Raw genomic sequence first — 27,142 nt, 5'->3', positions numbered from 1 at the left:
ATTTGAGCCATATGTAGCTTCCAAGTAGTTCAAATTCCACTCCCATTCTAGGACTACATTACATGATCAAGTCTGTGCTGATACAGAGGCTGCTAGGAAGTAAAACAAGGGCTTACAGGCCTTGTGCACATTACAGATGACTTTGCTGAGTCATCTTGGACACAACTGCACATCCACTACAGTCATCCTCTCTGAATTGTGAACCACTCCATCCAAGCTAAGTGGTCTGTATCTTGTGGCTCTTGACTCAATGATGATGAATACAGCCTATAGGGTCAGAATGTTTGCAGTGAGGCTGTCTTTCCTTTGATCTTAATAGGAACCTGATTTTTTTTTCCCTCGTTGAATCTGATACTGCAATTACGAAGACCTTTGTTCATCACAAATTACTTTCTTAATGGGGAAAAAGGTACAATATAAAGTAAAAGGGAAATGCAAGTCTTATAAAACTTCCAAGATAACGTTCAACAAGGCTTAGGAAAAGTTCTAGGAAGGTAGGTGGGCCCTTTTATTGCACAGATGGAGAATTCAGCGATTGTCATCCACTTGCAAATCATGGGTGCACAACAGATCTCACTATGGGACTGAATTGTTCATGAGATTGGTAGTTGGGTGTTTGAGCTTTTTTTTTCCCTGTCTAGTGCAGTAGTTCAATTCTGTCAGTAGTATCTAATGGGCAATAACTTTAGGGACATAGCAGAAATGAAATGGGATCTTTCATCTATTTTGATTTTGGGTTTGTTTGGTTTTTTTTTTTTTGAAACTCATGGTAGAAATCTCCATCACAATGGTTATTCATAACAGTGCTCACCATTGACCAAGTCTACCAAAAAAAAAGAAAGAGAAAAAAAGAGACACCTTTGTTGCACTGACACTCTGACACTTCAGTATCTCTCCGATTTAAGGATTTCTTCACACAAAACTAGGTAGAAATAGGACAGTATAGACAATTTAAGACAACTAGTGTCTAAGTTATTGTGTAGAGTAATATAATGCTATATGAAAGTGTTACAGTTTCTTAACAGTTGAATAGGCACTGCTGGAGCAAAGAATGCAATTATGAAAGTTATCACTCTTGTATGCAGGAACACAAAATGTGTACCACTCACTACAGTTCAGATACACAGTTCTATTATTATTACTAATACCATCTTTCTATCCTATTCTGACTTTAAAACTAGTCCATTGTGTTTAATTCCAAATATTTATTCTTTAAGAAGGCATTGATATTTTTAAAGGAAGAAATATATATTTTTTAAAATATTAAATTTTATTTGAAAATACTGTACATTTTACTTTTAATTGTTTTACAGTTCAAATTGTAAGGTGTGTTCTTTTTTGTTCAAGAATTTTAAAAGCAACTAATTTAAATATGCAAAATTATCTTGAGTTGTTCATACGTGAACTTAAAAGCCATGCAACACAGGAAAATTAAGTAATTATGCCTCCAAGTTATTTACTGCAATTAAGCTCATTTATCATATGCAAATTAGTGCAAACTGGTCTCATTAGTTACTAAATTACTCAATATGAGCTGAACAATGTAGCACTCCAGTTTGTAATGAAAAATCCCTGTAGAGGCAAGCAGTATCAATTAAGCTAATTTGCATATGCAAATATATTCAGTAACTTTCCCTTTTCTCTATATTTAGTTCTACATTTCCTGATCATTCCTGATTATATGAAGAATATGGGGTTACTGACCCTTTTCTACACCTTCTCAATAGCAATGAAGTTACAGAAAAAATCCAGGGGTCCTGAAAAAAATTACAATCTTCTTGCTAATTTTTAGAACCAGTTTCAGCCAAATTTTTGAATAGCAGGTACCAGAACTAATATTTTTTACTGGATTTATTTAATAAACAAATATAAAATATATATACAGAAATGTGAAACTGAAGATGTCTTTACTGAAGTCTATTCTCATTGTAACACCACTTTCAGAAGAAGAAGAATATAGAAGATAACAAAGCACACAATTTGGCAAATCAAAAATCTTGTCAAAAATTAATTAACGTATTGCCATTATCTGTTTTTCTCCTCTATTACCAGCATTTCTACTGTTCATCATTCAGATGATTTTACTTGGAAAACATTTAAAAGACTATTTACCCTGACGTGAAGATTCTGATATAATAGCGTTTGGGCATTCATGTTTTGTGGTGTCTTTTTTTCCACAAGTACACAGTGGTTAGTGTCTTTGGCTTCAAACCTACTGGGGGAATCTCTTCAGCATGATATACAGCAATCGGCTGTGGCTTGGAAATTTTTTGACATGACTAACTGACACTACTTGCTTGTAGAATCAAGATGTAAAATACCACAAGATGTACCTCCATTTCTGTTTTTACAACATCACTATAAATAAACTATATCTACTTTTTTTAAACATAATGTATTATGCTTCTCATGTGTCTGTCAATAAATTTTGAAGTATCAAAATATTAGAAGGATTAGAGAGGCTCCTTAATTTCTGAGCTTACACTTTACCCAGTTTTCAAAATATTAATAGCAAAAGGGATTAAACAAACTAACTATTAATTCAACTTCCTCAGATATCAGACTCTGAAATCAAACACAGGTATTCCAAAGGTATAATCAAGGTTGTTTACTTCACTTGCAAACAATACTTATCACAATACTGCTTTGAAAATCATTTCTAGGAGCAGAAGACTAAATAAGAACTTGTTAGAACTGTATTCCACCACAGAATCTGTCTGACTGTTGTCTTACAAGTCATTTTGTCTTCTGGAGATTATCTTTCTACCTAGAAGACCACAAGGCAGTACTTTGAAGTTCGTTCAGATCTGTTAAGAGTGGTGCATTTGAATGTATGACCTAGACTTTCCTTCCAAGTGTTGATTGGTAAAATAAGACAAGATTTTAACATATTACGATAAACTTGCCACCATTATTAATTCATTTTGTCCTTTATCCATCATCAACAGTCTATTGTCTTTTAGATGTCAGAGTGGAACTTTCTATTATCAATTGAGAGATTAATGGGAGTAATTTGGTAAAAGCACCACCCTCTCTGAAAAGGCCACACCTCAACAGGTATTCAATATGATGCTGATGGTAATTTTGACTGAAAATCCTCAGTTACAGGTACAAGTGCAATACAGGTTTTTTTACTAGTACTATGATAAAGTTATATCCTGAAAACACCTTAATTTATCACATATAAGTACAAAAAAAAAAAACCAACCCAAACCCAAAACGGGAATCTAGCTTAAATAAGTAATAAAATTGCTAATTGTTTTAATATGCAATAAGTGAAAAACTCAAACGTCAAGTAGTTTTCAAAGTGGCCAGCCTAGGTTTTTTCATTTTCATTCATAAAGGGTCATACCTAATACTTAAGGAGTGTATATAAATCAGTCTCAATGAGGTTTTATCTAGATATTTGCTATAATTCATATTGTAAAAAACATACCTTTAGGATATACAGTACATGTTTACATACTCAAAACAACACACTGACAAATTACATAAACTGAAATATCACAAAACTGCTATTTCTTCATTTTTTCTACATTTATGAGAGAGCATAACAGCATTTCTGTCTAATATGCAAACACAGGGCTGTAGATACTGGTGCAGATATCTTTGATACAGTAACTATAACACAAGTATTTGCTTACAGAATCAAAAACTTGACGTAGACCTCTGCCAAGGGTGTACAACTAAGTAAATCATGATTTTTGTTCCAAAGAGAAATTAATTCTACTAGTTAATTTCATGTTTTCATGTTTTCCTAAAATTATCTTTGTTGCTCTTCTGCATTTAGTTACTTTATAAAAAGACGTGAAAAATCTGACATTATCCATAGTGCTTTTGAATGCCACAGCTGAGGTAGTACAGAGAGATAGCTCTCAATCATTTCAAATTAAGTGGAATATTTCTCATGTTAATATCCTAATTTACCTCTTTCATACCTCTCAAAAGATAATACACCAAGCAATACATTTGCATTGAGAAGCTGTGTACATTGTTAAATAAGAGTAGTTATTCAGTGCCGCACTTAGAAAAGACTACATGGTTTTTACTTCCATAGCACTGGCTTTTTGCTGTGCTGACAAAACACATCACATTTTGTTCTTAACTGCCTCTGCTCCACGTGTGATTACCGCCACCTAAGAAAGGTTGTAGTAACCCTGACAAAACAAAGTATGCATAAGAATATTTCCATCAGCTCATTGTTTTTCAGTTTAATCTTCCTGAAATATAACGACTTGTACAGTGTGACTAAATTCTTTGACAAATATCAGATTAGTTTTTATCTCATAGCTAAGGAGACCTAAGAGGCATGCTGCTGTTCATTTTTTTCTCTTTGTAGTTTGTTGCAAATTTGTGATATATAATTGTGACAACTGGGATATCAGGGAGGAAAGCAGTGCTCATAAACCAAAGTGGGGGAAAAAAACCCTCTAAATCTATATGTAACACGTAAGGCAAATCAAATCACCAACACAAAATACTGTTTTGTGCACACATACATACAAATACATAAAGGCATTCTGCAAGCAAACACCTGCTGCACAGTTCTAAACAACAAAATATTGTGATGCAGCTAAATAATACTTGCCCTCACCCTCATTAACATTCTCCCAATCACGGGCTTTCTAACAAGAAGGAAATATGAGCTTTAAAAAAAAATAATCTCATTAATATAAGTGCTGACAACAATACTATTCAAATTATTGGCAGAAATATGACTAGCTAGTTATTTTGATTTTTCTTCGAAAAGCCATTTTTTTACCTGTAAAATATGACTTCCCAAATGTGATTCAAATACTTCAATGGCAAGGGCACTGGGACTTCTCCTGCGCTGGGCACCTATAACTGAATAAAAAACAGTTATGTTGCAAAGTCTGCACATTCATTTCTAATGCACCCCTGATCATACCATTTGACATTAACTATTTAAATACGTTTCACATTTTATATACCAGTGTTAATTTCAAATTTGCCTTGCATATAGTAAATAAAATTGGTACGTAATTTTCAGTGACACAAATTTGAAGGATAAAAGAAGTTTTTTTTTTTTTTTCTTTTTTCAAAAAAGCTATTCAAATGTCCAAGAACTCTGGAAACGATCTTTATTCAAATATATCCCAAGTCCCTGTAGAAAGTTTTTTTGTACATGGTGATGACAGCATGCAGAATTTGTTGAAAAATACTATTGAAAAAGAGGCTACACATAATTTAAATGTTTTGAAATGTGGGGATGAGAACTAAATATTACTCAGGAATTAGGAAGATATGAGAGATTTATCTGAACATGTTATTTATCTTATTTGAAACTGAAATGAAGTAAACACAACATTAAAAAGTCAACATTTGTAAACACATCTGAGATATCAAAGTTATTGCTAAGCATAAGGAAGTACTGTAGTATCCCAGATATCCATGTTAGTTGCTGGAATAGGTACTTGAAACTTCAGCTTCTACATTTAAATTATATAGTTTAAAAGTACAAAGTGAGTAATAGGCAGTTATGTTTCAAAGGCAGCAGTGACTTCAAAAAAGGCTGAGAAATGATAAAATTAATATTTTGTTAAACTCTGCCACGAGCACAAACCAGCAATCGAGTCTGAGTATAACCAAACGTAGGCATCTACTGCAAGCTGAGGTTTCTTCTTAGGTCAAGGCTGTCCTTGCCACATGACCACAGAAAGCTAGAGCATGGAGAAGAGGGCACAGGGCTGCAGGAACCTTCCCTTCCTTTCCTGTCTTAGTGCCAAAGCCAAGCATACTCATAGCAGAGAGGAGATGAAGTTCATTCTGCACCCTTTTAAACTGCGTACAAAAACATTTACGTCCAAAGCCCCTGATGGTCTAATGCCTCTGGAACCATCACAGCACTAGCGCATCTTTACTTATTGCTCTCTTTACAACACACGGTAAGAAAAACAAAATTACAAGGATCCACTAAAACAAGCAGAATGGATGACCGCCATTACTGAACAGGCTAATTTAACACCAATGAAAACAAAATACAGAGCAACAATTTCTTAGTCTTCTATGATACTGCCTGCCAAACATGATATCAGTAAGAAAAGACAAATGCCAAGTAATGATAGTCATATTGACCTAAAAATGTAATATCATTCCTTATTGATGCTTCATGTAATTTCCTTGCAGGAAATTCTAAGCTATTTATACTGGGCAAACAGGTGGCTTCATTGCTAATAGATTCAGGCAATAGCTCATAATTACAAATGGTGACTGCTGTAGAGCCAGTATTTTCTAAGTCTTCCTCTTTTCTCTGAAGGTATTCAAGGACATAGATGCTAACAACTTAAGAGAAAAGTCTTCTTCAAGATTTCTGCTTTACATTGCAACTAAAGTTGATAATAGACCAACTACTGTATTTGGGGTTTTTTTAACTTCAGTTAGTATAATGACTGACCAGACATGTCAGCATAATATCATTCTTTTACAAGTTTTAGGTACTTAATCAGTCTTATATTTTTCTATATCAGCTTTCTGATTCTAAATCATTTTGCTTCTCTTTGCATTGTCTCATCTTTTCTGTAGCTGTAATGATGCCTACTATAAACAGCAACGCTTATTTCATGAAAAAAATAAGAGCATATTAAATTTTCTAGCAACTTAGACTCCTTTAACTTTCCTTTTTGCAGACAGACTTAAAGATGATCCTTCTTTTGTCCTTACTCTGCCTCCAGATACATTATCAAACGTTTGCTTAAACTGATGTTGTACCTATATTTCTGAGAGAAAATTTAGCTTTAGTTGTGGGACTAAACAAAATACACAGTATTGTAAAGATTATCGGTATTCCCATTATGATTGCTCTCAGTTAGCACTGTGCTTTGTATGGTCATTTCATTTATAATCTACCAGAAACGAAAAGGAAATTCACAGTTTTGGCCTGCTAGGCATTGCTTCATAGTAGTCTCCATAAGAGCATTGCAAAAAGCAAAAAACCCCCAAAAAACACAAAACTCCCTGAAATCCTTTAGGTCCTTTCATTCTTCCATCTAGACTGTGTTATATTTATCCTTCCTTTACAATCCCCAAGCATTTTAAAGTGTATCCATTACATATTGAATATCACTTCCAGTTCTATGATGTTAATTGTTCGTTGCAGGTTTTTTACCATGTGAATATCATAACTTGAATAAAGTGCCTGAAGACAGTGCAACACTTTTTAAAACAGTATCTTTAACTTCAAACGATATTTACAGGGAAGTCATCAGTTCTTCATACTTGGGACACTCTCAGTTCTATAGCTCAAATGAAAACACTTCAAGGTCAGTGAGTTAACTAGAAAACAGGAGAGGGCCAAATCTTAGCATTAAAATTTGTCAATTAAATCCTCTATTGATGCCTGCATCCTAGTGGCTGGTATACACGTAGACAGGTATCTTGTAGTACTTCCATGCCATTCAGTTAATTGACTTTTTTATAGCAGTAGAACTCTTTGATTTATGTGTCTTGCACTTACTCAGGTGATGTGGAGTTGTAATGACAGTTCCTAACTTTACAACCAGCATAAACATGTTAAACAGAAAACCATTATGTTTCTGGTAGCCATACTGCGACTTTTTTTTGGTAACTGAATAGATGTTAAATATGCACTTCATGTATTTCATTCATTTCCCTAACTATCATTTTTCACATTTTGAGGAATGAGACAAGAATATTGAGATAAATCTAGAATAAGGGAAACAAACTTATTTTATTTGATGTTCTGACTTCATTGCTTCATTATTTTACTTACTCAAGCTTTCAAGATTTCTTGATACCTATCTGCATCAGAAGAAATACACCATTTTGGGTATACAAATGCATATCACATCGATACCTTTCAAAAACATGGCAATCTCACAGTCCAATCACAGCACAAAGCCTCTTATTTGTACTGAATGGATTGTTGGCATGACAATAGATGAAAGGAAGACACAGACTGAAATGGTTGGATTAAAAAGCAGGCAATGATGTTATTTTATTCTAAAATTTCAAAACATAAACTATAAATATTGAACTGGCTTCCATCACACAAGCCACAGCCAGTCATCTCTAAATCTCTCATCCTGTGGACGGAACCATCACCAGCCACAGCCCAGCTGCTCACAGCAATCTTGGAAAGCAAGGGATTTAGGATTTATATCACATCATCTATAAATCAAAGTAGCTCAACAACCTTCAAAGACCTAAAAATCTGGATGCACATTTTTTTTAAAAAGTGTGGATTCCTTTTTAAATGCAGACTCTTTACAGAAACAAAGTACTGCATGCATGAAATACATTTCTTCCTTTGAGCAACAGGAAGTAGGGGAAATTAGGATGTGGAGAAGGCTGAAGCATGTGTACCAAACTGCAACAGGAGTCACAAAGGAAACAAGTTCCAAACCCAGGTTAAATTCTTCTTCCAAGCTTCTCCTGTTTTAGTGGTATGAACAAACATCTCTAAATAGGCTTTTTCACATGTGGTCATATTTTTTACTGTCTACATTTAATTGACAAAGTTTAAGGTTTGAATGCACAGTCGTCATGGTTAATCAAAAAGTTGACTGAACCAATATTTGTATTAAATATTGACTGTTAATAGTGACAAGAAGATAGACAGATTGTTTTCACACATGCACTTTGTAGTGCTGGAGCAGAGGAATCTGTCTACTAAAATCTTTTACTTTCCATGGCATTGGACCATGACTTTTACTCTCCAGACTGACATGTCTATTCCTGGCATAGGATTATTCCATAACAAGCTATTAACAAGGAAAAAATTCTAACTGCTCACTAATTCCTCTTTAAATTTCTTCCCTCAGTGACTAATCTGGCTATGCATGAGGTGAAGGAAGAACCACATCCCTTTCAGTGTGTCTTGGGGGCAGTCTAAGCATGCTTAACGCAATCTCAGAGCATTCGCAATTGTGCTAGGAAGAGTGGGAAACTATGGAAAAGAAAAATGTAGACTGCCTAACAAAGATTTCCATGCATCCTGAAGAGAGAGGATTTCCTCTTAAACTCAATTCTATGCTACTGGAGCACAGAATGACCAAAGACTGATGTTCACTGTGACTTTCTACTAGTGAAGACAGAGTTCTAATTAAGCAGAAGCAGTATTCCTTGATCACTAGGAGTGAAAGCACCTATCACTAGCACAATAATCAGTTCCCTCTAAAATACTTTTGTGAGACTTTGCATGCCATCTTTCAACATAAACTGTTTTTGTGGAAAGTTTGGTAAAATTCAGACCAAGAGTTTTTAAATTTTGTTGCTTTGATAAGTTTTAAAACCAGTTTTAAAAATTATACTGAACTTCTTAATTAATTCCCCTGAACTATTATTTACTTATAAAGGCTTTTTCTCAATTAGCCTCAAAATCCTTATTTTTGTATTTAATTTTGTTGACTTTTCTGAGCAGCACCTTTCTGTATGCTTGGAAGCAGAGGTGGACATAGGGCCATCCCGCTACACCCTTTTAAGTAATCTACTGTCTAAAGAATTATGAAAACCCAGAGCCCATGTTCCACTTTTTTGATCTTGAAGAGCTCTAATTATGACTGCCAATAAAGTCAGACTAATTTGTAAAGCCTGAGCAGATCTACATAAATATGAAAGCTTAGGAACACCTCACCAAAAAGAACATTATCAGTTTTATTCACAAAATATGTAACCATATCAGGCTAATTGCATAGAAGCTTCATATAGGGTTGGCTAATATTTCTCCCCGTAGGTCTCAACAAAATACATGATCATTTCAGATGAGAGAGCATAAGAAGTAGAGTTGTCTGAATTGTCTCAGGTGACTATATGTGCAAAGCAGTTCACAGCGTAAGTGTGGCTATAATCTTTTAAGTATTCTTTTCCAGAGTTTAACATTTTTTGTTTCAAAGTAGGAAAAAGGTCTATAGAAATTACAATACAATTTCTAATACATTTCTAGGTGTAAAGTAGATTCTACATGAAAATGTATCTTTTGTTATTTCTAGGAACAACCCCAAAAGCTCACGAAAGAACAATGCAGGTGAATGTGATAATCAGGGTGGTTTTTACAGGAAGAGGTGAGATCTTAAAATCTTGGAGCTTTCCTATGAGACATAACAAGTAATTTGGAAATGCTTAAAAGCTGTGTTTTGGAAAAGACAAGGTCACTGACTGAGGGGCTAAACTGAACAACAGAAGATGCAATGTCAGGGAAGGACAAAGTGTAACCAACATTAGGCTCGGAAAGAAAGGCCAGTATTTATACGTATCCTAACATCCACAGAAGCTTTTTTTTCTTAATTCTTTTACTTCATATTTAATACCTTGTGATGGATATGGTTTTTTCCATTGATTGTTCTTTGCTATCCCATTTATGACTGATTCTAAGTTTTGAAAGAAATCTCCAGCAAGAGTGAACTCCTCTGCCTAACACATATGTTAAGGACATAAGGCATAGATGATATATATTCAAATCCTGATCTAAGGTGAGATGAATGATAGGCAACCAGCGTGATGTAAGCAGAGATGTTGCCCTCTGATTTGGAAAGGGTATCCAAAGAAATTAAGTGATGTCACCAGTCTACCTCACCGTAAGCCACCATATGATTCAAAATTTAGGTCTCTCATCCACCTTCACAGATGGGAAGAAGAAATAAATCTCAGATGGAGTTGCAACATATGTGGAAAGGTATTTTATCTTGGTTTAGTAAAGCTATGGGAATCATTAATGCTGTGCCATTACCAACTAAGTATCACAGCAATAAAGTATCAGAACAAATTTGTCACAAAGGACTACGTGTAAGATGCATAATGCAATATATGATAATCAACTTACAAAGCTAACAATGGCATTTCAAATCTATTTTTTGTGTACACGAATGACTATTATTCTAGATGTCCATCTTCCGGTCATTGGTACAGAGCATATATTCATTACTGGGGAATCCATTGTTGAGAAAGTAAACCAAAACTTTCCATGGAATAACTAAGTAGTTATCAAGAATGGACTGGTTAATTAAAGAAAATGTTATGTAACACAATTACAGGTGTGTTTTATTATTTCCAGTAGTTCATCTATGATGCTTCATCAAAAGCTCTAGGAATTAAAAGAATTTTTAGTAAAATTTGCTTTTCAAATTCAAGTTGCTTAAAACTTTTAAATTTTTTTAAACAGCTTTTTTAGATTCAATAACTTAAAACCAATCAAATTGAAATGTCAAAAAAGCAGAAAGTACTATATCACTTGTTAATTGGACTGGAATCAATGGATTTGAAGACACATAATGTGTCCTCCCCTTAAAAAAGATTCAAAGTGAATGGAAAAAAGAAACTAGATAAGTGGCTGTCTTAGTGTAAGTTTTCATCTACTTTATGAGCCTGTTCCTTTTCCTTTCCCAATTATTTTCATCTGGTTTGTAGGTCTGCTCCTTCCCACAGGATTTGTTCTTTGGGGGGTGGGGGTAGCGGGGGTGGGAGGAGGAGACAAGATTTCTTAGGTCCTAAATGTCTCTTTTTTTCTTTTCTGAACTTCTTAAAATTAAAACCCCCAAGAATGAAAGTTAAACACACCTTAAAAATAAGTATATTTGAGATGTTTATGTTCTCTACTTGATAACTCGACTAGCACTGTTTCTTAGTTAGCACTTGTACATTTTAAGAGTTTATTTCAGAGATGTTTCTTTTCACTGAAGGATGTGAAGTCTTTGCTGTGCAAGAATTTCCAGTCATCTAAGCAAAGAGAGTTCTCCATCTGTAGCTGGGGGAGGGGAGCACTGGCCTTTCTCCCACACTGTAGTAGTTACTATAGGAACTATTGTGCCTCCTTCAAAAGGGCTACAGACAGGGTGATTAAAATTCTTCATGGGAGAACCCCCACTCTTCTCCTTGACAATGAAATTCTTCAGGGAGAGGGCTAAGCCTCCAGTTCAAGAATAGCAGCACCTGAGGGAGTGATGTGGCAGAGAGAATCACCACTGCTTTAAATTGAAGCACAGGGAAAAAAATATAAGGACTTCCACTCCTGCATTAATTTTCTTCCCTTTCCATGAAACACAGGAACATTGGCCAAAACTCCTGAGAAACAGGAGAAGGAATAACTTCATGCAGCCTCCACCATGTAGAGGACAATGCAGAAAGTAAAGAAGACGTAATTTCCATTAAAATCAATAGCAAGAGAAGCAAAAGAACACCACCACCCATAAAACAATTAAGGGTAAATACTAACATTCACTCTGGCCATTAGCTTCTCTGTAAGGCACCAAAATGCACTTTGACACAGAGGGGAGGGACCACTGTCTCTGATACAACTGAATTAGAGCTACCTCCCAGAATCAAACTCACTTTATACTGGTTGTTTTACAAATATTTACAATGTTGCCTTTTGCTCCCGAAATTTAGGAGCAGGAAGAATTTATACAGAATGTAAGAATAACAATTGTGATCCTAATAAAGACTGTTCACTTATATTGCACTCTCACAAATAGATACAATAAGAAGCAGATAACTCTACCTATTCTTCAACCATATGTCAATATTATTAGACGGCAGCAGTCTTAAAGAGGAGAAAAAAATGGCTTTACATTTCAGTCCAGAGAGGATGAGTCACAAATAAGGGGCAATGTGAAAAGCAGCACAAAAATGTTTTGAAAACTGTCAAAAAATTAGATGGGATAGCTGAGAAAGTGCTGGTGGAGACAGCTGCAAGTAAAAGATGTTTTAGATATTAGTGTAGCTTTAATGAAATTGGGTTCAATAATTAAAGTGAGATAGGAGCTTCCCAGGAAATCCAATTGCTGTAAAGAGATGGGAAAAAGTCTACAGAAGTATGGAAGAGAAAGAGGCAAAGTAGAGACAGATGTGTGAGGCAAGGGAGAGGGACACACAAAGGTGGGGTGAATTGAGGGTTTAAAATCCTAGGAATTTAGCAGTGTTTTAGATAAATGTCCACTCTGCAAGATTTGGCTCTACCAGCAGAAAAATGCATAAACATTATGATAGCATGAAGAAATTCCTTAACATTCAGTTCCATCCCCCAGATGAGTGATGAGTATGGATTACTTATTCAGATATAACAATAAGACATTTATTGGAGTAATAGTTCTATTGTCTTATTTTTAAACTAGTATTAAAATTCCTCTGGGAAGAAAACTGCTGTCACCCCTTTCCAGCATCAGTGCTACAGAAATGGTTAGTGTCACTGATTCTGTTCTCAGGAGGAGGACAGGGTATTAACATCAAGTCAGAACAGTGTTATATAGTGTCAGACTATACTTGCTGGTAAAACTAAGAGGCCTACATCTGTTGTCTTGCTTTTTTTTCCAGTCTGATCCCAAAGGTTCATGTTATGACATTTGTAACATCTGCTACAAATGCGGAGGTAAGTCAGGCACAACCTTATTACTTCCAATCTAACGCTCCATCCATCCACAGGGCTTTCATATGCCACTAGTATGTCAAGGGGACCAAAAGCTGTTCGATCTACATGAAGCAAGGTATAATATATTTCTGAAAGTCAAGAAGGAGAAATCTTGCTTTGTTATGTCTCCCCTTTTTTTGTTGTCTTAAATCTTGGCAGTGTTATTTCAGAATCTTCTGTGAACAAAACAGGCAAGCTGCTCCTCCTTAGAGCCAATACAATTGCCTTTTTATGCCTTAGACAGTGGTGTGTTGCAAATGCGCAAGCTGTGATTCACATCCTCCCTGTTTTTACTAACACTGAAACATATCCAGCTTCCCCTAACTAGACCCTCCTATACAGAGGTCTGCTTTCTTGCATAGCCCTCTTGTCCTGCCTTACTTCTCCCTCTATTTTGGTGGGCTCACTGCATCATTTCATGGCCAAACTTAACTTTTTTCAGTGCTCAGTGGAAAAACGCAGCTCCTGACAGACAAAAAGTACTTATTTCATCTGTGGTAACAAAAAGTAAATGAATAAGGAAAACAAATTATAAGATGTTTTACAATTAGCATTCTTTCCATTAGCTTCTCATTACTATTGGTGGAGTAACAGATGTGAATTTTTATTGATATATCCACAGTACTTGAAGATTTAAATACTTAATTGTTAATGGCCTAAGATACTGTATGCTGCAAGGGCTATGCTATCACTGACAAGTGGGATGCTAAGGCTAGGCATTTCACAACTGTCTGCATGGGAAGCCAACCTTTCGCTATGTGGCTACAACCACCCACTGAATTTTCTTAAGAAATACATATAACCTCTTCTGACAGCAAGTGGAATGTAATTTTAGAAACTAACAGCTTTAGATGTTACTGAACTGGGTAATATGTTCAACACTCAGTATCAGACACCAAAAAAAAAGACAAATTTCAGATTTGATATAGTCATTTAAATTCATAACAAGGGCTACAGAACACTGCATGGTAGCAAAGGAGAAAGAAAACCCTGCATCTGATGATGTAAGCAGTCGTAAGTTTTGGTCACCTGCACTTCTAGCATACTCACTTTTTTCTGTCATACTATCACAGGCTAAGTAAAAGGAAGCCCCCCAGCTAAGAACAACACTGGAAAAGAACAGATTCCCTTATGTTAAGTGAACACTAAAAATTTAAAAATACATCAAACATTGCTATTGGCAAATGTAGGAGTTGCATTCACTGCTGGAATACAAAATCCAGCTATGATATAACCAGACAATTACTGACTAATGCATAATTATCCTACCAAAGCTGGCGACATACTGAAATGAATCCAAGTGCACAACTATTTAGAATTGTTTCTGGTTCTAAGGTGAATTTAGGGCTTTACTGCTTTTACAGACTTGGTTTTATGACTGGTGCATGGAGGTGGCGGATTTGTTTGTATGCTACATGCCTTTTTTCCTTTTTGTGATGCAGTCAGAAAAAGATATAATGAAGATTCATAAATGAAGTGAGACTGGGTACAAGTCTGCAATCAATCCACATTTTCAGGGAAGAAATCTGTATCAGTTGCCAAAACTGAACTGTGTAATTAACTGAGGATTCTGGTAAGAACCAACCGTGCCACTAGGCAATTATTTTTGCTTGTCTTCCAGCTGCTGCTTCTCTCTGTTCATAAGGGAGACTGTAAGAAAAAGCAACTATTGAGAATTTGGTGATTTCAAAAAATAACTGAAGAAATTTAAGAAGATTACCAAGACCAGCTGTAGTAGAACTGTAACAAATGCTTAAAATTTATTGCAACCGGTTCTTAATTTCGCACTAGGGGAAAAAAATAGAAATTTTCACCAAGAAGTTTTACAAGAGTTAAAATAGTATTTCAGAATTGTTGAGGGCCGGAAAATGACCATGCATAAGCTACACCGGAAATTCCCAAGTCCTAATGAAGCAGTCTTCAAGGGAAGTGGTCATACACATCAGAATACTGGTTAAGTCCTTACAACTGGGAGATGGAACCGCTTGTTTTTAAAAGCACTGCTGCTTATAAAAAAAAAAAAAAAAAAAGGGTTGATCCAAAGCCCCTGTAGTAAAGGGAAAGACTTTCCAGCACTTTGGATCAGGTTTTTAATATTTAAAAAAAAAGTGTGCTACCATTTGTAAGAGTCTGTTTCAGCAGTCTTTAAGGAAACAGAATCTCTTGGAAATCCCAATGACTAGTAAGAAGAACAGTTAAATCTTTACGGGAAATAGTGATATGGTCTTTAAATCTTTGCTAAGGTTAAAAGAATTCATACAGTTCATGATGATGAGCTTGAAAATAAATTGAAAATAAGAAGTTAACATATTTTCTGTTATTATTATTGGCTCCAGCACGACTGGTGTTTCCCCTTTTATATGCAGTAGGATCTTTTTAAATAGTCATGTGAGAAAAGTCCAGTTTCCTTCACCTTTGGAGAGTGCCTACCAGGGAACTATAGAAAAGTTTGATCAGAAGACAGCCAGAATATTTATGGAAGTGAGAGCTTAGTAATGAGATAACAGGAAGCAAATTCTCTACAGCCAAAAAGAATGTTATGTGTAGGCACAACATTCACTTCAGTAGAGTTGTATTCATTAGCATCAGGAACTAATTTAGCTCAAGATTCTTTCTGCAGTGAGGGAAAATATTCCTTTTATTTGATTATGTCATAGCTAAGATTCACACTTGCTACCTGAAAAAGTCAAGGCTGTCCCACTGTAAGACAAGACGCATGGCATTCACAGTTCAAAATATACCTTGAACGCCTTAACCATCAAAGTTCAGTGGGTTATTCTAGCCAGATATTTTGGTATTCTTTAGCAAATGAATTTAAAGGCATCAGAATTCATTCCCCACACAGTACTTGAATCAGACATGGACACAGATGGTTACCTCGACTTTGGGGGCAAAGTTCCGTTTTGCAAGATAACACTCTTAAGTCTTTAAATCAGCTCTTTCTCACTTTCTATGAGCACTGACAAATATATCTCTTTTTTCTTTTTTTTCTTAAGAGCTTTACAATTATAGTGATAATGTATTGCGTTTAGATAGTTTCTCAACAATTACATTTTATTATACACCCACCAAACCTAAGGTAATACATGTATGCATTTGCTACAGAGAGAAATAATTTGCTTGATATAACAGCTCAGTAGTCTGTGAGCTGAGATTTTACTGAAATAACGTCCTTGAAATTCTGTTCATATTTTGTTGCATTCCAATATCGCCTTTTAATTCTTAAACATATTATTTCTTGTGCTGCCTCCGTCCAGCTGAAGAACTAGATTTTCACAACTATATAATTTGTAACTGAAGCTCATTAATTTAAACGGAAAAGACTTTTTTCCAGAGTATAATACAATATGATACTTTAACTAAAATATAAAGAGAGAGTTGAATGAAGACTGCTCACCCTCAACACAGAACACACTTCTTTTTGTTTCTTTCCTGTCACCCACAACCTTTATACATCCTGCAGAAAAACTAATGAGTAATGCTCGACACCATTTATCTATTTTTCTTATTTCTTTTAGTAACCTCCTGGAAGACAGTTTGTATTCTGACATTTTTCATTATGAATGTGCTAGCTTAAGGGTGTTTTGGATTATTTTAAATTGTCTTCTGTACATCAAACAACATCTTATTTTGTTAATAGTACCTGAAAATCTGAGAAATTTCCTTGTAAAAAATACATTTCCACTCAACAATGTTGTAGGAGGACAAGTCAGAAATGCAGTAAGTTATTTTCTGTGAATACCAACAAACAAGTCTTTCAATGCAAAGGTTTTGCCTTACAAATGCAATATTATTGCATGGTATATTGTACTTCTCTCCACAAATAAGATAGAGAATGCACTATAAAAATTAACTATTGAGCAAAACTGCCCCAACTTTTCCAAATGTGTCACTGAAAAATTCTGTTTCAAACTTCTCTGAGAATAATTCTCACATAACGGTGACTCCTTCTTCTACAGGAGAGGAATCTGAGGAATGAAGAGGCACCTACATGGCTGGAAGAGGAAAAGACAGACATTGCTGTGACAGCTCATGGACAGATGTCTTCTGAAGAGAAAGGCTTATTTTGTGAGTGATGACTTCAGAAAAAAAATTGTGACTTCTTTATAGACAAAAGGAAAAGTAGATGGCAGAAAGAATAGACTGAAAATCAAAACACTTGTAATAAAGGAAAAAAATTTTGAAGAATGTAAACTGAAAGGAAGAATTAGGGATAATCTAAACAGAATTTTAAAGCTGTGCCTTGTTTACAACCCTCCCAAAAGCTGCATGAAGCAAACAAGTGGTATCCACTGCAGCGTTAGCTCAAGGTGCACCTCCCATGTTGGCCTGTACGTCACCCCTGTTCTCAAACAGAAACCTGTAGCTCCACTGAGGTGATGTTTCAAGTTCAGTAGTTAGTTGACATTTCAGATGGCCACTTGAGTATTGCTGACACCGGAGCTAACAAGGCAACAGGGACTCCACTGCACTCTGAGCTGCATATACAACACACCTGTGTTGCTAATCCATTTGTTTTGTGGGGTTCAAACATCCTTTTGAACCATTGGCACATAATACTTTGAGCTGGGCTAAGGGTATGTCTTTACAGTCACAATGTAGGCAAACGTAGACTAGCTGTAAATGGGTTAATGTGGCCATTGATAAAGGTCTAGCTGTGCTAAAAAAGGCTATGAAACTTTCCCAAGAAGCAAGATAAAATAACTTTTTCATCTCTGTGTTACCAGGGCTGGGCTGCTTCCAGTCCCTGAGCTAGTTTATACTGCTGTGTAAACATATTCTGTCTAAAGAAGAATTGTTAATTAATTCTTAATTAATTAATTTGTTAAAAGTTAATGAAGGAAAACCCATTGTACAAAATATCCTGGAAAGGACTGAGCACACCCTTTTTCCATCTCATATTTTCCTCTTTTACACTACCTCAACTCATCTTTTCTTTCCACACTTCTCTTCGTTCTTCCTTTAATTTTCCTATTTCACACTAGCTTATTTGAACTGGCACTTTCAACCACACATAAGTTCCTTAGGAGAAAGAAGTTCATTATTATCAGAGGACCTAAAGCTGTGTTGTGGGAGGTGAAATGGATCATTTTCTCAGGCATGTGAAGCTCCAGAAGGCAACATGGCTGGGAATGAAAATACTGAACCAGATTTTTATTAAGTTGAAATGGCTGAATAATTTAAATTTACTCACTAAACATGTATACACACAGCCCCATCCCCAAGCCCTCGGATGCTATTCCAAAAAGCCTTGTCCTGGAGGGAATTTAAAAAAACATCATAGCTTTCATTAAAATCACACTGCAGAGAAGCTACTATTCACTCCACCAAAGTTTCAAGGACTCATTATCAAAGGGGAGCTAACCTCTTGCCTCATTTTGTTATTGATAGTGGAGTTCCAAAGGGTTGCGACCTACCCTTGTTTTCAGGTTAATCACCTAAAAAATAATAATTTCTTTGTACTGGGGAAAGTGATATATTTAAGCTCTTTCTCAAACAGTGCTGGCTAGAAAGGAAAGTGAAGTTATACTATTCCATGCATCATCAGAGAGCTGCAAATCAAGTGTCACAATACAATTCACAACGTCAGCTTTTAAACTGTATTTCCTTAGAATCCATATTACAAATACAGGGAGTGTATAGCAATTAATGAAGACACAATTTCTCCCACCAATTTTTGACTTTGGTTACTATATTGTATTGTACTATATTGACAATTGTCCTGGTTTCGGCTGGGACAGAGTTAACTTGGTTAAACCACGACAACAATAATTACTGTTTGGGCTCAACATAAGAGTGTATTTTTGTCCTTTGGTAAACACCTGACAAAATTCCCAGGGAAGTCCAAAATAATTTAATTTTTTTAATCAGAAAATAGAACCAGGTGGTTTATGATGCCTATAGCAGCAAAAAGTCCAAACATCACCATCTCCTTATGGCAAAAGGGCAACATGCCATCTTATGAGCTCCAGCTCTCTTCACAGTGTGATACTAAATCCACAAACCAGGCATAACACTAGCTTGTGGACAAAATCAGCCACCAACTTTTTCATAGAATCATAGAATGGTTTGGGTTGGAAGGGACCATCGAAGATCATTTACTCCAAACCTCCTGCAATGGGCCGGACCATCCTTCACTAGATCAGGTTGCTCAAAGCCCTATCCAACTGGACTTTGAACACTTCCAATGATGGGGCATCCACAACTTCTCCGGGCAACTTGTTGTCTCACCACCCTTATTGTAAAAAATTTCTTCCTTATGCCCAATCTAAATCTTCCCTCTTTCATTTTAAAACCATTGGCCCTTGTCCTGTTATGGATTTATGCATGCTGGCCACAATAACAGGGTCCGACCCTAGGATCCCACAAAATAAAGTCCAAGTAAAGGTTTCCAATTTCTCTTTTATTAGTTCTCAGGTTACAGCTTGAGCTGGGTGCTAAAGAGAGAAGAATATAGTTAATCAAACTTACTCTATAACAGTCCTGTCACTACAGGCCCTGGTAAAAACATCTTCCTCTGTCTTTCCTATAAGCCCCCTTTATATATTGAAAGGCTGCAATAAGGTCTCCCCAGAGCCTTCTCTTCTCCAGGCTGAACCACCTCAAATCTCTCAGCCTTTCTTCATAGGAGAGGTGTTCCAGCCCTCTCATCATTTTCATGGCCCTCCTCTGGACCCAGTCTAACAAGTCCATGTCTTTCTTGTACAGGGGACCCCAAAGCTGGATGCATTACTCCAGGTGGGGTCTCATGAGAGCCAGAGTAGAGGAGGAAAATTGCCTCTATTGATCTGCTGGCCATGCTCCTTTTTATGCAGCCCAGGCTACAATTGGCTTTCTGGGCTGCAAGCGCACATTGCCGGCTTATATCCAATTTTTCATCCACTAGTACCCCCTAAGTCCTTCTCCGCAGGGTTGTTGTCAATCAATCCATCCCCCAGTCTGTACCGATATTGGGGATTTCCCCAACTGAGGTGCAGGACCTTGCATTTGGCTTTATTGAACTTCCTGAGGTTCACATGGGCCCGTTCATCTGTCTTCATCCTTATTTCTTCCTCTGGAACCACGTGAATGATGGGAAGTGGCATCAGAGCATCACTTCAAGTAACACTGCAGAGGCAACATGCTTAATTTGGACATTCTTGCCAGTAATATCAACAGGCAAGAGACCAAATACTAGCACTCGCTGATCATACGCTTTTGCATCTGTTGACTATCCAGTTTGAGACTGTTTTCATACTCCTAGCTCATTTCACGCTAGGTCCTGTACAACACTCCCAGTCCATATCATATTGCATTAAACTTACTGAAAACTACTGTGTCTGGCATCAAGCCTTTTTGGCAACTCCTGGAAATATTTAAACTGATTTATTGTTTCTAAATTTTGTCCTTCAGTTTACTGAAATAAAATTATTTATGTTTATGAGTTTGACAAACTTAAGAGGATGTTTGGAGCTCACTTAATACAATAAAATTTCTCTAGTCACTTACTTCCAAAAAGCAAATAAATAATAAGTAACTATTTTCCAAAACTGTGAGTGAAGTGGATCTTTAGCAATGCCCCCAGTATGTCATGCCTTGATCCAAAAAATACTTAGATGTTTCATTTTAAATTTAAGCACGTTGGTAAACTTACTGCAATATTTTAAATACTGAAGCTAATAGGGCAAGGAGTATATTTTAAATAGTGTGCAGGGTAGATGCCTATTCAAGTTCAAGTAAAATCTCTAAATCTCTCCTTTCTCCAAATTGTTCATCCAATAAAGGATGTTCCTAGGAGAGAAATGGGATATGGGCTTTTATGACTTTTACAAGTACTTTTGGTCCAAAAGCCTTTTATAAAGTTGTTATTCAATAAAGGTGGATTTTGATTCTATGTTTTATATTGCAGTACTGCACATAATTGTGTGTTCAATAACTTGTCATAATATAAAATTATCTAAACTAATAAATGATTCATATCTCTAAAAGTATCCTGTTATGGATGAAGTTTAGCAGAGAGAACAAGCTTTATTTGCATTTAAAGTTAGAACAATTTTTATGGTATTTGTTTCTCAACATGCAGAGATTTATTGCTCCATTTTTTGTCAAATAATAGTTTTCTTAGTTAATAAAAAGAGAGCTGCCATTTCAGTTTAAAACTCAAAAGAAACACAACTCCATGGAGCCCCTTGGAATAACTTGCCAGAGTGATTCCAACACTGAAATGCACTAACCCAGATACTCCCAACCACATAATAGTATAGATGTAAAGGTCTAGATAAACAGAGGAAGACCCTGGAAACATCCCCCAAAGCCTTCTGTCCACCCTATTCTGCAAGTATGATTGACTGTGTCATGTTTATTGTTAGCCCATCTGGACAACAGGTGCAGTACTTAATGGCCATGGTGTATTTGATTATTGACTAGTGAATATTTCTTCATGACACAATAGGCTGCAGACTGACCCTCGGTAACAAACAGACTTCCTACCCATTTCTACATTCAAAATCTCAAAACAAAAGAAAACAGTTTTAAGATTTTAACCTATCTGGAAGTTTGGTACAGAGCTTCCACATACAACTCACATCTGTCAAATACTTAGCTTGGCAATCTTGTATAGAGTCTATTAAAGGAAAAAAAAAAAGGTGCATGAATTTCAAGCTTGGGGGCCTCTAATTACCTCGTGCTTAAAGTTTAACTACAAAATGTAGATAAATTGCTGCACTAAAACCGCAGAAGATCCTCCACCCGATTTGTGCCAATGTGTCTAAAGCTCAGTGATGCTGATCCCAGGGAGACTTTTCCACTTAGTCCTCAGAGAATTCATTTTGGACCCGTTTCTAATGAGTATATAAAGGATTACTTGGATGTTTTGGTAAAGCTACCCAATAAATTAGTCAATCTGAAATTTTATTAGCCGCAAAGCATTACAGCGGTCATATAGCTGAAGAACACTGAGGGAATTGAAGGCGTATTAGTCATTTATTTCGGCAGATACCAGAGATCAGTACTCAGTACAGGCTGTTAGTTGTAACATTAAGCTAATTGGCTAATAGTTGCAGCAGTTCTTATAAGGTTTTTGTACTGAGAGGTGTGACCCCTTCTTGAACCAATTTATGTAAACCCAGAGGGAGTCCTAAATTTATTCCAGTTTCACGAATGCATGGTCCGGATTAGGAAACCAAAAGCAAAAAGAGTATGCATAAAAACCACTGTGTCAACCAAACACCTAAAATTTACATGCTGTCAGCTTGAAAACTTTCTGTTTAACAAATTACTTGAGATGATAAATGTTTAAAATAAATGTAACAATTTGGTATTAAAAATGTTCATATTTCATCCAGTGCATATTGCGGGGCTGTGGTTTTTTTCTTCTCAACCATACCTTTGGCTATTTATCTAGTTGCAAACTTTTATAGATGTGGAATATTTTAAGAAGTTCTTTGGAATGGCCTGAGGTAATTTCAAACTTAACAGACCCTGTCCCACCAGAGCTCATTACAGTGAATTTTATAACAAAGTACCCTCTACTTAATTTTCAGAGCTTAGCCAAGCGTACTAGAAATGCAGCTGCATTAAGTGCAATTACTGGTATAATAAAAGCAGTGGAGGGCTGTTTAAGACTCAAGAACCAGCAGTAAACAGGAGCTCCATGTCCTCTAACAGCCAGTGATGTGTCAAAGTGCCAGCAGTGTGAGATTTCCTCTGCTGGGGAAGGAAAAAAATGAAGCAGCATGTCCTGTTGGGGGGGAAAAAAAAAAAACCAACCACAAATCTTCCGTCCTTCAACAAGCCCACAAAGATAGAGTGGTGGAAAAGGATAAAAAAAATATTCCCTCCAGTTATGCCACTAGCATCTCCCTCTCTCTTTAAGCAGGAGTCCAAAACAATAAACTCATATTCCCACCAGTGAAGAAAATAGGTAAATTCAATTCCATAAAAAGTGAGACTAATAGTAAGTGACTCACCTAATACACAGAATGATCTGGGTTCATAACTAACAAAGTTTACTGTCAAATGACAGAATGGAAAAAGAAATATCATTTTTGTGACAGGAAATAATAGTAGCTTCTTATTTAAAATAAAACAACCCACAACAAAACTGAGCTATTGACTATAAAAGCTCCGCAACTGTTAAACATGGAATTATCTTGATAACTAAACCATCACTCCTGGAAATTAAATGAATTCTTGTATGAAACTAAAAAAGAAAAAATATGTTCAAGACAGAAGACAACCGACCGCTCCTGACTAATTTCTGATAGAAGACAACTGACCTCTCCTGAAGAAATTAGTGACTAAATTCTACTATATGGGACTAATCTCTTTTTTTGTTTCTAATCTTGAACCTTATTTTCATGTATTTATCTCAACTATTTGGCACAAAAAGACCTTTATACTCATACCAATGAGCAGTTAATTCATATGAGTCGTCCTTCTGATTCACAGGAAGTAAGTGGCTTACAAACGTGGCTTTATGGTAAAATTTGAAAGCACAAAAGAGCTTGATTATCCATGGCCTGTAGATATCATAGTCATTTACTTCGCACACAGTGAATATAAAAAACTTTACATGAGTGCTGAAGGTAGAAAAAAATTCTGATTTTGTACTCTGCACAATAATAAGAGATTTCTAAATTGTGAAATAAAAACAATTTCCAATTTTCAGTGCGTAAGTAGTGTCAAATAGAAAAGCAACAAGAAAAGATGCAGAATTTCAACGTATCTTCTCCCAATAATGGATAAATGAAGTAGACCAGCTTCTGTTTTATGCTTCCATTTTCTAGTAAAAAATACACACTAAGCATATTTTGCCTGTCTTTAAAGTTGATTTCAGGTTTTAAAGGACATGGATAACAAAAAAAAAAAAGAAAAATCAAAACACCTGTTATTTGTAGACTACACTGCTAGCAATATCCAAGTTAACTCTGGCTGAAAATCCCATATATGGACTTGGAAATAATCAACAGTATGTAGAAAGACAAATAAAAATTACTTTGACAGTAGAACTCATTACTGACTCAGAAATACGTAGGAAAAATTAAACACATGCATTTTTCCTGCCAACAAAGCATATCAATACATCTATTTCTGATGTACCTGTTATCCAGTACTATCTTCTGAGTTATGGAAACATTTTCAAGATGTCATTGAGTGTTTTCTCTTGCCCATTTCCTCTATTTGCTGAACCTCACACACAGGGGCTGTGCCTCCACCAAGATTGTTTTGCTTGACTAAAGATACATAAAAAGATCACATCTTGCTGTTGCCAGGAAAGTTCTAACAACCAACAAAAGTGATTCTCTAGCAAGTGATTTTGTGTTAGCAAACTATTGAAGTAAATCCAAAAATCCAAAGAAAGAAATCTCTCAACAATCTCATTCCATTTTGGAGATGCCATGGTGCATTAGGGAGACCAAAAGAAATCTCAAGATGGAAGGTGCAGAATTTGAAGAGCATTACAGCTAGTGACAAAACTACAACCTTGAAAGCTAGTAGGATGCCCAAATAACCCAATTTCTCTAATCTTTTGGGAAACCTGAACAGCTAAGTGTTACAGAGCACTTGCAGAGAGAGCAGCATGACTAATTTACCAAGGAAAACTAAATAGGTATTTACAAACATAAAATATGAAAGATGGAACTGCAATTTTTCTAAGAAGAAAGAGGAAGAGATAACAGTTATTGTAAGTAAGAAGATGGAGAGGATTCCTATGCCTGGAAAGGGAGCCACTTAAATATGACATTCATAAGCTGAAAGAAACTAGATGTTAAAAGGAACTAGGGATTGGTGACATGTGGCAGAATCTTTTTCCACCAAGTTGGAATTTGAGTTGAGCTCATGTTTCTACTTGAGAACTATGACACAAGCTGGTGGTCTCAGACCAGCTCTCAGCAGACAAGCATATATCAATAACAGCATGCTCTTCAGTTCCTCCTGCAACGAGGCAAGAAAAATTGACCAGTCTTAGAAGTTAAACTCTCAAACCTACCGATACCTGATTGTCAGGTTTGAACATATCTATGAAACAATGAAGGAAAGAACATGCTAGAATTGGCTATGCTGACTCTGCACATTTTTTTTTCCTTGTAAAGGGTAGCTAGCCATGAGAAACAGTTGACCTAACATCCTTTTGTAAGAAGTAAAACAAAATAACCTGGGATAAATATGAAAATATTTTCAGACTGGCTGAATGAAAAGCTGTCAAGGGGCTAAGACGCAAATTGAAAATCTATGTCAGTAGGTGTGGATTTACCAGAAGTGGAATGTGGTCTGTCCACCTCTTCTCTCAGCCTTTATCTCTTCTCCATTAGGATTGTTTTGCAAAGTTTGTGTATTCCTAGCCATGGCTGGGGAGGTTCCTGCCTGTTCAAAGAACAGCTAGATCCAAACCTGGCTGACATGCTGAATGATTTCTGTAAATTTCCACGTGCACTCACGAGAAAAAGAAAGACACAAACCTGGATGCCAAATCGCTTAAAAACACTTATTCAGGGAAGGTATGGATTTGATGACTGTGTGGGACAGCTCACTAGCAGCAGAGATCTTACTTATCCAACTGCAACACAAAATAAATGTACAGATATTGGCACAGAAACAAAAATTTCAGGACTGAAACTAAAAATAAAAATCCAGGCAGAAGAATAAAAACCAGAATGAACGAAAATATGTTCCAGGCTTAACATGGATAATATCATCTCAATATTCTTAATACAATGATAATCACTACACCGAGCACTGGGAACCAGGTCAGGGCAAAGAATAAAAGAAAATTGTATTAATCACAATCTCCAAAGGCAGGCCATAAAAGCCATATCACACACACTGAAAAATAATTCATTAAACTATATCCCAGCTGGAAGTAGAGAAAAACAAACAGAATAAAAAGACACTAAGCAGCAGGGAGAAATAAACTTTATGGAACTGTCAAAGCATGAACAATAGGGGGAAAAAAAAAAGAAAGAAACAATAAATGTGTCTGGCTTATTGGTAAAATAGCCACGTTAGGACAGACATGAGAATTAAATTTAAAGCAAAACCCGAGATACGGAGATAATGCCAAGCTTGAAGTATCAAAATTATCCTATTGCAGTTCAGGACATTCAGTACTTGCAAATTGTGGTTTGGCAGTACCTCACAATGAGAGCAACATCACTAAATGCTAATCATTCATGGAGCATCAGGCACATCTCTTCAGAGTTACGTACCGCAAGATGAACTGAAAGCAAAAATGTCCACATTTCAAGATTGACTGTTAAAGCAAAAGTATGCATAGCCCCTATATGGGAAAGAAAGAACACTTTCTCTGCTAGCTTGTCTGCAGGTTTGATTTAGTGATGAAAAGTGGTACTTTGCATAAACATTTCCAAGAGCCCTTTTGTAATGTTACGTACCTCTTTTTTTCTTTTTGAGGAACAGATGGGAGAAGGGAACACTATGGTAATGCATTCCATTGTATAATAGCACTAAAAATAAGGAGGAATACCACGCAATGTATTCCGTTCAAAGAAATTATTACTAGCCATTTTGAGTCTTTGCTAGATAAATTTAAAAAAAATTGCCCTCCAGTTTTGGCTTCCTCAGTTTTTCTGTACCTCAAAAGCTTGATTTACAATAGTGTTCAGCAGCCACAGCTTATACAAGCTTCATCTGGAGTTGTGTTTTCTCAGAACAGCTGAAAATGTGGCCCAAAGTGTTTGGGCAAAGAGGCACCCAAAGCCACTGGCAACTTTGGAAAATTTCAGCCCAGAACATCTACCAGGTTCTGCTGCAACTGAAGGTCTT

General features: G+C 36.1%; 1 protein-coding gene across 5 annotated transcripts in view; it reads right to left on the bottom strand.

The window, feature by feature from the left end:
* The window catches only part of NPAS3 (neuronal PAS domain protein 3), a 611,537-nt gene that overhangs the window by 306,108 nt on the left and 278,287 nt on the right, over window positions 1-27,142 (bottom strand). For 3 of the 5 annotated variants that reach the window (XM_050898262.1, XM_050898265.1, XM_050898264.1), the window contains one exon: window positions 4,763-4,845. In XM_050898262.1, the coding sequence (XP_050754219.1) occupies window positions 4,763-4,845 (83 nt within the window). The remainder of the gene's footprint in view (window positions 1-4,762; window positions 4,846-27,142) is intronic. The other 2 variants (XM_050898263.1, XM_050898266.1) reach the window with 1 other exon arrangement.

The sequence above is a fragment of the Gymnogyps californianus genome, chromosome 5 (assembly GCF_018139145.2).
Source record: "Gymnogyps californianus isolate 813 chromosome 5, ASM1813914v2, whole genome shotgun sequence".
Taxonomy (NCBI): domain Eukaryota; kingdom Metazoa; phylum Chordata; class Aves; order Accipitriformes; family Cathartidae; genus Gymnogyps; species Gymnogyps californianus.
This window is presented reverse-complemented; position numbering and strand designations above follow the sequence as displayed.